Source organism: Mobula hypostoma, chromosome 5 (genome assembly GCF_963921235.1).
Source record: "Mobula hypostoma chromosome 5, sMobHyp1.1, whole genome shotgun sequence".
Lineage (NCBI taxonomy): Eukaryota > Metazoa > Chordata > Chondrichthyes > Myliobatiformes > Myliobatidae > Mobula > Mobula hypostoma.
In genome coordinates this window covers 21,292,922-21,302,847 of record NC_086101.1, presented here as the reverse complement: position 1 = coordinate 21,302,847, position 9,926 = coordinate 21,292,922, and the positions used below count along the sequence as shown (strand labels likewise).

Genomic DNA, 9,926 nt, shown 5'->3' with positions numbered 1-9,926 from the left:
GGCTGGAGGTTGATTTCTCTGGAGCACGGGAGATTGGGGTGGGTTGGGGGCCTCTGTCTTGCGCGTTTTTTTTTACATTAGTTCCATTGTGTTTCTTTGTATTTACTTTGAATGCCCGTAAGAAAATAAATCCCCGAGTAGTAATATGTAGTTTATGTTCTTTGATACTAAATTTAGTTTGAACCTTGATAGTGAGAGGCTGATTTCGGCCGATGATAAAAAACCTTTCCCTCCAAGGATAGTAGCGCCTGAAACCAGAGGACACGGAGGAAGGAGCGGGGAGCTTTGGAGGGGCTTTGAGGACGATGTTCTTCCCCCAGATGGGATGGTGGTGGAAGCAGAGGCTCTCATAATGCTTTTAAAAAACATCTAGAATCGCGAGTTCCGATCCAAGGGTCCGGAGCAGAAAGACTGGCAGGGACAGAGCGGGCCAAAAGGGCCCATTTCCGTATCGTGCAACTCGATGAGAACTTTCTTTTGGGGCAAGATATCGGGAGGTAGTGTCTCTTTAAGAAGCCCATTCCCCTTCCCCCCACCCGCCCGATCAGTTTCATTCCCCCCCCCCACCCTCTTAACATCTATCCACACCACAAAGTAAATGGCAGCGCCGAGCTACGAACTGAGTTGATTATGGAAGAGAAACGGTGTAAGCGGCGATAGTTTTACTTCTGTGCGGGGGGGGAGAGAGAGAGAGAGCGAGAGAGGGTGAGAGAGAGAGAAAGAAAGAGAGGGAGAGGGGGCAGCGGCAGCGGGGGAGGAGAGGAGAGGAGAGGAGTAGGAGGAAAGGAAAGGTATTTCATTTGTGTCCTGGATAATTTCACCCCGCGGCCGCGACGACCTGGGAACTGAGTAGAATTGACAAGGCCGTGAAAACTGACAAGCAAAATAGAAAGTAAACATTTCAGTTGATCTGCACTCCTCGCTCGCTCTCTCTCCCTCTCTCTCTCTTTCTCTCTCTCTCTTTCTCTCTCTCTCTCCTCATTTGAGGGAGGGAGAGAGGGCGGAAAAAAAAGAAGGCATAGAGTAAAACTCGCCGCTTGCCCGGATCTGTAGGGGATTTGCCTGAAATTTCTCTCACCCCCCCCCCATCCTTTCTCCCTTCTCTCCGTGAGTTCGGGAACACGCTGGACCCCCCTCGGCCAGTTTTCAGCCTGCGAGTCCGGATGGAAGAGCAGAGCCGCTTGATGCAGGCCCGGGCAGCCGGGGCTGGTGGTGGAGGCGGCGGAGGAGCGGGAGGCGGAGGCGGAGGAGGCGGAGGCGGAGGAGGAGGAGGCGGCGGCAGCGGGGTAACGATGTCTGTGCACCCGGCATCGGCGGGCCTACAGCCGCTGACGACCCATCTCCGCGAAAGCCCCACGGATAATGGGGACGGGAGGAAGCAAGACATCGGGGACATACTCCACCAGATCATGACCATCACAGATCAAAGTCTGGACGAAGCACAAGCCAAGTTGGTTCATTTTTTAATCCTTAGCGATTTCCTTGTTTTTTAAACAATGAACATCTTCAAAAATATTGAATTGTGACTTTAAATTTGCAGATTTTGTTTGTATTTGTGCGCGCTTGTGTTTAAAAACGCCTCATACGTAGATATATTGTTGAATATTTTACACACGAAAGTGTGCGTTTAGAAGTTTTTATTTGCCTTTTGTGTTGATGTGAATTTCTCCCGTTTAAGGAAACACGCGCTGAATTGTCACAGAATGAAACCTGCCCTCTTCAGTGTTTTATGTGAGATCAAGGAAAAGACGGGTGAGTGCTTCCTCTCTGTGTGGATCTATGTGTGTGGGGGGAGGGTGTAAAATGATCATCACCCTCCGTCCGTCTCCCTCTTTCACTCACTCATATACACTCACTCACTCAGAAACACACAAAAAGGAAAAAGATTTCTTGCCCGCCATCTTGGCCAGCTCAGACTGCTTTTCCCAGGGTGTGTGTGTGTATGTGTATATGTATGTTGCCTGTCCCTGGGCCCTTCTCAAATCTTTGTGACTTTCTTCTTCTTTTTTCTCTCTCTCTCTCTTGCCTCCTCCCGGGAGGGTCACAACGCTGCTTCCGATCACTGATCAGCAGCTTGGACGGCAGAAAGCCAAGCGTTTTCCTGCGTCCTATCCACCATGTGAAACTGATCAGTGCATGTCCCAGGTCCCGTCTCCTTTCTCTGTAGATTTCCCTTTCCAGTTTGTTGTCTTCCCGCCTCTCTGTCTCTCTCTCTCCGGGCCTTGGCCATTCCCTCCCCCCCCCCCCACCCTCTCTCTCTTTCTTTCCTCCTTCCTTCGGATCGTTGTTCGGCGTTGCAAGGGTTTATTTGGTTAGTTTCCTCAACACTGTGCAAATTTCAGCAATTTTGGCAATCTTCCCACCATTCGCAACTGTTTCCATCTCTCTCTCTCTCTCTCTCTCTCTCTCCCCCCCTCCCTCCCCCCCTCCCTCCCTCTTACACACAGAGACTGAGACACACAGACTCAAGACATACGCACTATGTCACACAGACTGGGCCACACACAAAAACTCTGTTTCTCTCACGCACAGATTCACACATCACAGACACTGACACACAAACTTTCAGACACACACAAACACATATGTATTCAACACAAACACTTAAGACTTACACACACACACACACACACACACACACACACACACACACACCTACACACACACACACCTGCAGACTCTGGGCTCTCACACACATGTCCACAGCCTCAGACAGACCATCAGAGAGACTCACACTCACACAGAGTCCTGGACACTCACACACTCACACTCTCTCTCTCAGACTCGCACACAAGCAGATTCTCACACGCACATGCTGACTTTTGCACTCACTGACTCTTGCACCCACACAAGGACACACACGTACACACCACACAAAAAGCGCACATGGAGACACATACACACAGGCACACATGGCTCTCTCAGAGATGCGCACCCACATGTATACAAACACAGGCACTCAGATGCACAGCTATATACAAAGATAGATACATACAGAGTTACACCCAGAGACACAGGCTGTCTTGCCCAGTCACGTGGTCTCGCACACGCAGGCAATGTAACCTTCACCCTGCTGTGCTGCACCAGGGGAACACTCAACACAACTGGTGTTAACCTTGGAGGGTCTGACAAACCGTTTGCTTGCTCTTGAATTTGTTCTATCTGCTGCCTGACCCCAGTGTGTAGCTGTAACATTGGTGTAAAGTCTGTCTGTGGATATGTGTCTGTCTTTGTGGGCAAGGGCTGTGGTGGGGGGGGGTGGATGGGGAGGGAGGGTGGTGTTCAGATTGAATTCGGAGTGTTTGTTAAAATTTTGGTCTCCAAACTCTGGGAGTAAATTTGGTCAGTATGAATTAGTGTGGCAGGTATACCCTGGAATGTTGATTCGTGAGTTTAATCTCCAGCTTTGTAATGGATGAAAAACTCTTTTGCATGATCTGGAAAAATTGTATTTCTATAAATATGTGAAATTTATGCAGTAACTGGATGTTCAGGTGATGATTGTGTGTGTTAACGGTTGCCGTAATTTTTTTTTGCCACTGTGGGCTTGTTCTGATGTCTGCAGCAGTTTCTGACACCTTTGTGTAATTGCACACTCATCTTGCAGATGGCCTTCCCCCTGCACATCCATCCCTCGCACAGGCGCAAAGTCCCTCGCGAGTGACCCCTTTATGCACATTTCACTTGTACGGACACCCCCCCCCCCCACCGTGCATGTGGTCACCCTTCTTGTGCAAATGTGCTTGTGCTGAATGCATTACTGAAGATTAGATTTATTTTCTTGCCCTGGGGTGCCCCGGATTGCTCTGGACCCGGACGACATAGTACCCCACCCCTTCCATGCCCCATGCCCTTTGTAATCGGGAAGAGGTGCTGGGGCCAGTTTCCGCGCAGAGGATTGCGTGGGTCTGGGGGCTGGACAGTCTTGCTCCGTATAATGGACTTTATTCCCTGGAGCGTCGGAGAATGAGGGGAGATTTGACAGAGGTAAACAAAATAATGGGCCCTCTGCTGTCCCATCAGGTGGATGGGAATATTCCACACCGGCTGGGAACGACCCCTGGAATGATATTGGCAAGGGAGCCAGAGTAAGGGCCTGTGGGTCCTGTGTTGGATAGTGCTGAGGTGGCAGGAGCGGTGATAAACCAAGGAATCTCCTTTGAATGTGCTTGTGACAGTCTTACGCAACTGAAGGGAGTGCTTCTGCCAGGAGAGGTGGATAAGTAATTGTTACTGGCCAAAGCTTTGACAAGTGGCAGTTTGATCGCTGTATATTTTGTCTTTAGATTGTTGGTGGTAGCTTTCCTGGGAACTGTGGCTGAATTGTAGTGCTGACCTGTGATTGGGTATTTCCCCCCAGCCCCCGCCTGCCTCCTGGCCGAGCCTGGGGTGCAAGTACCTCTTCTTGCCTCATGGAGGCTTGGATGATAGGAAGGGGGTCAAAATATTTGATGGGTTTCCTGTGCTGGATCATTGCACCTCCAACCGCCCCCCCATCTCTCTCAGTGCCACTGAGAGAGAGCAAGAGGTGGCCTATGCCTAATTAAATAATTTCTCACGATCTGCCATCGCCATCCCCAACTGCCCTTGAGACAGTGGGGGAGGAGGCGCCTTCTTGAGCCGCTGCAGTCCTTCCGGGGAGGGAGATCCGGGATTTAGATGCAACGAGGCTGATGCACTGGGGTCGGTCACTCTGGGTGTACAGTGTGCACCTTAGGATCAGCACTCACTGGGAGTAATTACTATGAGCGCACAGTGTGCACTGGTCACCAGAGCCTGTAGCTCTTAATATATATGTGATGTGAACTACACTGGGTTCAGGGGTTTTGGTGGAGAACGTGCGTTGAATGTCTGGTTGTATACTGTGTGCCAAGATCAGTTGCTGGGGATTTACAGTGTGCACTGGATCATGCTGGGAACTGCAGTGCGTGGTTCACACTAGATCACTCTGGGTCCACACTGTACTGTGAGACCACCCCCCCCCCCCCATGGTGCACATTGGATGTCTCTACGTCCTTGCTGAATGGTGTGGAGTTCACTCTGGAGTCCTCATAGCACGGGGGTGCAGGGGATCACTGATGCATTGAGCTGGGTGTATTATGTGCTGGATCATTAGGATACCCCTGCACCGGGTGCGCTGGGTTTCTCCAGGATCGTTTGTCCTGTGTCATCTGAATGGGATCACTCTGGGGAATTTCATTGCTATGTGCGCTGGATCACTCTGGGACCTTCCTTGTATGGAGTACTGGATGACTCTGGAACCATTCTCTCGTGTACACCGGGCCATTGTATCAGTTACTTTGGGGGTGCAGCATGACACTGCACTGTATGTCTCTGGGATCTGTGGGTTGCTCTGAGATCACTGTACAGTGCACACTGGTTCACTGTATTGCTTGAAACTCACTGGATAATACAAACTGCTGTCACTTCCCACTTGGACCTTCCGCTGTCACTGGAAGGTCTGCAGCGAGGTGACGGTGGGGGGTTCCCATCTGTCGGTGAGACAAGGGTGCAGCAGGGAGCAGCTGCAGCAGCAGGTTCCAGGACAAGTTCTGGGAATGTGTTCTTCCTTCAACATCCAGCACCCCCTACCCCCTTGGCGTTAATGCTGAGCTGCTGGCATTCAGTGGAGGTGGGAGGGGAGACTCCAACCCGGGCTTGTCCTTCTACCCTTCGGTGTCTCCCAGACAACACTCGACTTGGCAAGGGCAACTCCCTCAACAATAGGCAGGGAGTGGATTCAGGCAGAATATATTGGTAAACAGACAAGGGTTCTGCCAAGAAATCTGACTCTGGATTTGGGCCCGTGCCCAGCTCTTGGCTCCGCCGCAGGCCACAGTGTGGAACTATCTGCCTCCACACCCCACCCCCACGCCATCACAACCCGCTCCACGTCCCCTCAGACAACTGAAACTGACCACAGGTATATATGGGGTGGGGCTGCTTGAGTCTGTTGGGTTTTTCTCATGTGGTAGGGGGCCTCCAAGCTCAGGATGGGGGTGAGGAGCAGGAGTTGTCCCAAACAAACTTCTCAGAGATTCACTGCAGGGAAAGAGGCCTTTTGCTCCACTAATTCTGTGTCAACCTATTTACAATGATCACTTTTATTTCCTCCACATCCCCGTTGACCTCTCCCTCAGATTCTACCCCTTGACCCCTTGCTCACACGTTGCGGACAATTCACTGGCCGGCTTGCACAACACTGGCACCTGAGAAGTATCCGGAGTACCGGGGGGTGGGAGGGAAATCCACGTGGTCACGGGGAGAAACTCCATGTTTTCTCTCTCCGTCTTACCGACGGGATGGTCGACGGAAAGTTTCAACACCTTGCTTGAATGTTGCCTTTGAGGAGAGTTCTGAAGATTTTACACCTCAAGGAAATGCCTGGCCTCCGTCTGAAATGGATGCCCATCTCTGTCGAATCAATGGCTTCCCAGTTCTGCATGCTCTTACCAACCCTCTGCAGCTCTCCCCCCAGTAGAACTACAAACTCATTGGAGGAAAATCACCACCTCCTGTGATGTTGACGTGTTGATCCTCTGAAGATATCTGACAGAGTCCCACTTCCTCTAGTGGGACAGCCTAGAACTAGGGGTGGGGGATTGGGCCGAAAGATGTACTTTCATTAAAGAGTTAGCACAACATTGTGGGCCAAAGGGCCTGTTCCTGTACTGTACTATTCTGTGTTCCATGTCTCGAGTGAAGAGGTATCTTGTGATGATTACAGCCACGGAGGCCATTCAACAAAAGGTGTCCATTTAGAAAGGAGCTGAGGAGATGTTTTGTCTTCACCGAGGGTGGTGTATCTTTGGAACTCCTTCCTTAGAGGGTGGTAAAGGCAAAGTTGTTGAACGTTTTTAGATTGGAGCTGGGTGTCTGGTTAGTAAGCAAGAGACTGAGAGGTGACTGAGGGAACAGGGTTACAGTGAGACTATCCAATGACTTGTAGAATGGCGTAGCAGATGAGAGAGGCTGAGTGGCCTTTTGCTCCTAATTTGCATGTATACAAGATGCCCCTTCAGTGTACACCCAGAGCAGTGCAGTACAGGGACAAGACCTTCGGTGCACAAGGTGTGCTTAACTAATTCAGCTAATGATACCTAATCCCTTCTCTCTGCACGTTCTATATCCCTCCATTTTCTGCATATTCATGTGTCTATTTTAGAGCCTCTCAAAGGCTTCTATTGTATCTGCCTCCACTGTCACCCACGGCTGTTTTAAAAAAAAAATTCTGCGCACATCTCTTTTAAACTTTGCCCCTCTCGACTAAAACACATTTCCTCTAGTATGAGACATTTCAGCAATATGAAAAATATTCCTGTTCTCTGTCCTATCTGTGCCCCTCACTATTTTATAAAATTCTGTCAGGATTCCCCTCAGCTTCTGATGCTCCAGAGAAAACAACCCAAGTTTGTCCCACTTCTCCTCGTAGCACATGTCCTCCAATCCGGGCAGCACCTGCTGAACCTCTTGAATTGACTTTATTTCTTACATCCTTCATATACATGAGGAGTAAAAATCTTCACGTTGCAGCTAAATGTGCAATGTTCAATTTATGGTAATGTATAATAAATCGTATGTTCAACAGGACAGTCAATATAACATGGAAATACAATTGTATCAGCATAATGGCCTGGTGGAAGAAGCCGTTCCGGGGCCTTTTGGTCCTCCTCAGAGCCTCCACATCCTTGCTGTAATGGGGTGATGAGAATTGAAGGCAGTGCTGCAGATCAAAGTTCAAAGTAAATTTATTATTGAAGTACATGTATGTTCCCGTATACAACCTTGGGATTCATTTTCTTGTGGGCATACTCAATAAATCCATAATAGACTAATAACCATAATAGAATCAATGGAAGACCGCACCAACTTGGGAGGTCAACCAGTGTGCAAGTGCAAAGAGAAAGAAATAAGAATAAATAAGTAAGCAATCAATACTGAGAACATGAGATGAAGAGCCTTTCCTGAGATGCTGCAGTTTCTTCCCACATCCCAAAAACAGGCGGGTCGATGGGTGAGTTGGCTACAGGAAATTGTCTCTCGTGTGTGGATGAAAGATTGTATTTGGGGGCAGTTAGTGGGGATGTAGATGAAAGAATTTGGACACGCCTGGAGGAACAGATAGACCAATGGGTCTACAAACCTGGGAGCTGGCATGGAACCAATGGGCCAAACAGCCTCCTGTGTCTTTCAGTTCACTCTCCCCAGCGACCTGCCTCACGCCTCACTCTGGCTCCAAAGTGCAGGCAGTTGAGACACTTGCCAATGTATCAGGAAGGACAATGAGCCGGTGTGTCAGGTGACAGGCCTGATGCGTTGACTCTATTCCCTTCTCCTCAGGTGCCGCCCGGCCTGCTGGGCATTCACTGCTCTCCGGTTTTCCATCTGGATTTCCAGCACCAGCCGTGTGTCTGCCCTGCGTGAGGTTTGTGAGTCTGGCAGTGTCTGCCGTCTCTCTGTGTGGTGCAGACACAGGGCCCTTCAACGAGGCTCTGGTCACTTTTATGGCTTGGGATCTGTCGGGGGGGTGTGGGGAGTACTGATGGCACATGTGGAAGGGGATGCGCTGACTGGAAGCAGAGAGCTTGGGTCACTTCGGTGTGCATCAGGGCAAGGGCACAATTTAGCAGGTTTGCAGGGATGGTGTTGGTGTGATCTGTTGGGATTGTTGGGAAGGGAGGGTGTTGGTGTGATCATTTGGGGTGGTGGGGCTGGCTACAATCCATCAGGATTGTGTGACTGGCCGATCACGGGGATGATCGCCATCCAGTGAAAACCAGCACAATCATTCAGAGATGAGGAGAGGGTAGGAGGAATTGTGATCCATTTGGCACAGTTGGGATGTCTGCTATCAGATTCGGGTTCAGACCTTGCGTTAACAACAAACATGATGAGCTGGAGAAATCCACAAGTGCCCTCACATATTCCAGTGCCGACATAGCGTGCCCTCCATATTCCACAGAACAAAACAAACAGTAGAAACAAAACAAGGCACTAACAGAATAACAAGCCCCTTTCTCACCCTACCACCACCCACCCACTCGCTCGCATGTGTTGTGAAATTTGTTGGGAATAGTGGGAAGCCTTGTGAACCACTGGGATTGCAGGGGAGGGGTGGGATTGTCTGTGGCCCATAGGAATGGGCAAGAATTGTGATCCATTTGGCAGAGATGGAATGGCCACAATCTACTGGGATTGTGTGGGTGTCGGGAAGAGTTGCGATCCACTGAGATTGTAAGGAAGCATCAACGTCCTGCGGTGGTTTTCTCTTGAAGCAGTGAGGGAGGTGGTTCAATAATTACACCTCGTGTATCCTTTTAATAAATGAGACTCCATTAAAGTAGAGATTTTCGATACATTTGATCTTTCATTCATTCTATAAATGGGCTGAGAGCGCACTTTATAACTCTCATTAAAATGACCGATGTCTTCATAAGATGTTATGGGTCTCCTTTATTCCCCTTCTGCCTCCATTAAAGCTGGTTTGCCTGTGTGTGCTCCTGACATCTTAAAGGGGCTGTGATCACCCTGTCTGTAGTCTGAGGGCACACGCAGTGTCTGTGAGCCCTGCTGCAGTCTCACCTCGAAGGTTGATGGGAAAGACTTCGAAGGAGTATTTTACGATGGGATTTTTATCCAGTGTCCTTGTCTTTTAATAGGATGAATAATCCTTCCCTCGAGGGGTGGAAGTTACTTAAATTTCTTCCTCTTGTGGCTGTTTTGCAGACAATGTTGATGTAAGCCACTCTCTGATTATGTGGGCTACCGTTGCAGGGATACCTGGTCCTTTGCCACATCTAATGTTTCCTCTGAGGTGTGTGCGCGCACACGTCTTTTGCTACTAGCGCACAAAGGAATTTAAACTGCGCACAAAAGTTTGTCGCCCTCTACCTCTGACACGTTAAGTATATTTCACGATCGTACAC

The 9,926-nt window shown here is 49.6% G+C and overlaps 1 protein-coding gene across 2 annotated transcripts in view; it reads left to right on the top strand.

Moving 5' to 3' along the window:
• The first annotated feature begins 554 nt into the window (after positions 1 to 554).
• The window catches only part of LOC134346670 (pre-B-cell leukemia transcription factor 2-like), a 46,921-nt gene continuing 37,549 nt past the window's right edge, over positions 555 to 9,926 (top strand). Inside the window, exons 1-2 of one of the 2 annotated variants that reach the window (XM_063048166.1) lie at positions 555 to 1,450; positions 1,679 to 1,752. In XM_063048166.1, coding sequence (XP_062904236.1) covers positions 1,164 to 1,450; positions 1,679 to 1,752 — 361 coding nt within the window. In that variant the 5' untranslated portion in view covers positions 555 to 1,163. The remainder of the gene's footprint in view (positions 1,451 to 1,678; positions 1,753 to 9,926) is intronic. The other variant, XM_063048165.1, reaches the window with a different exon arrangement.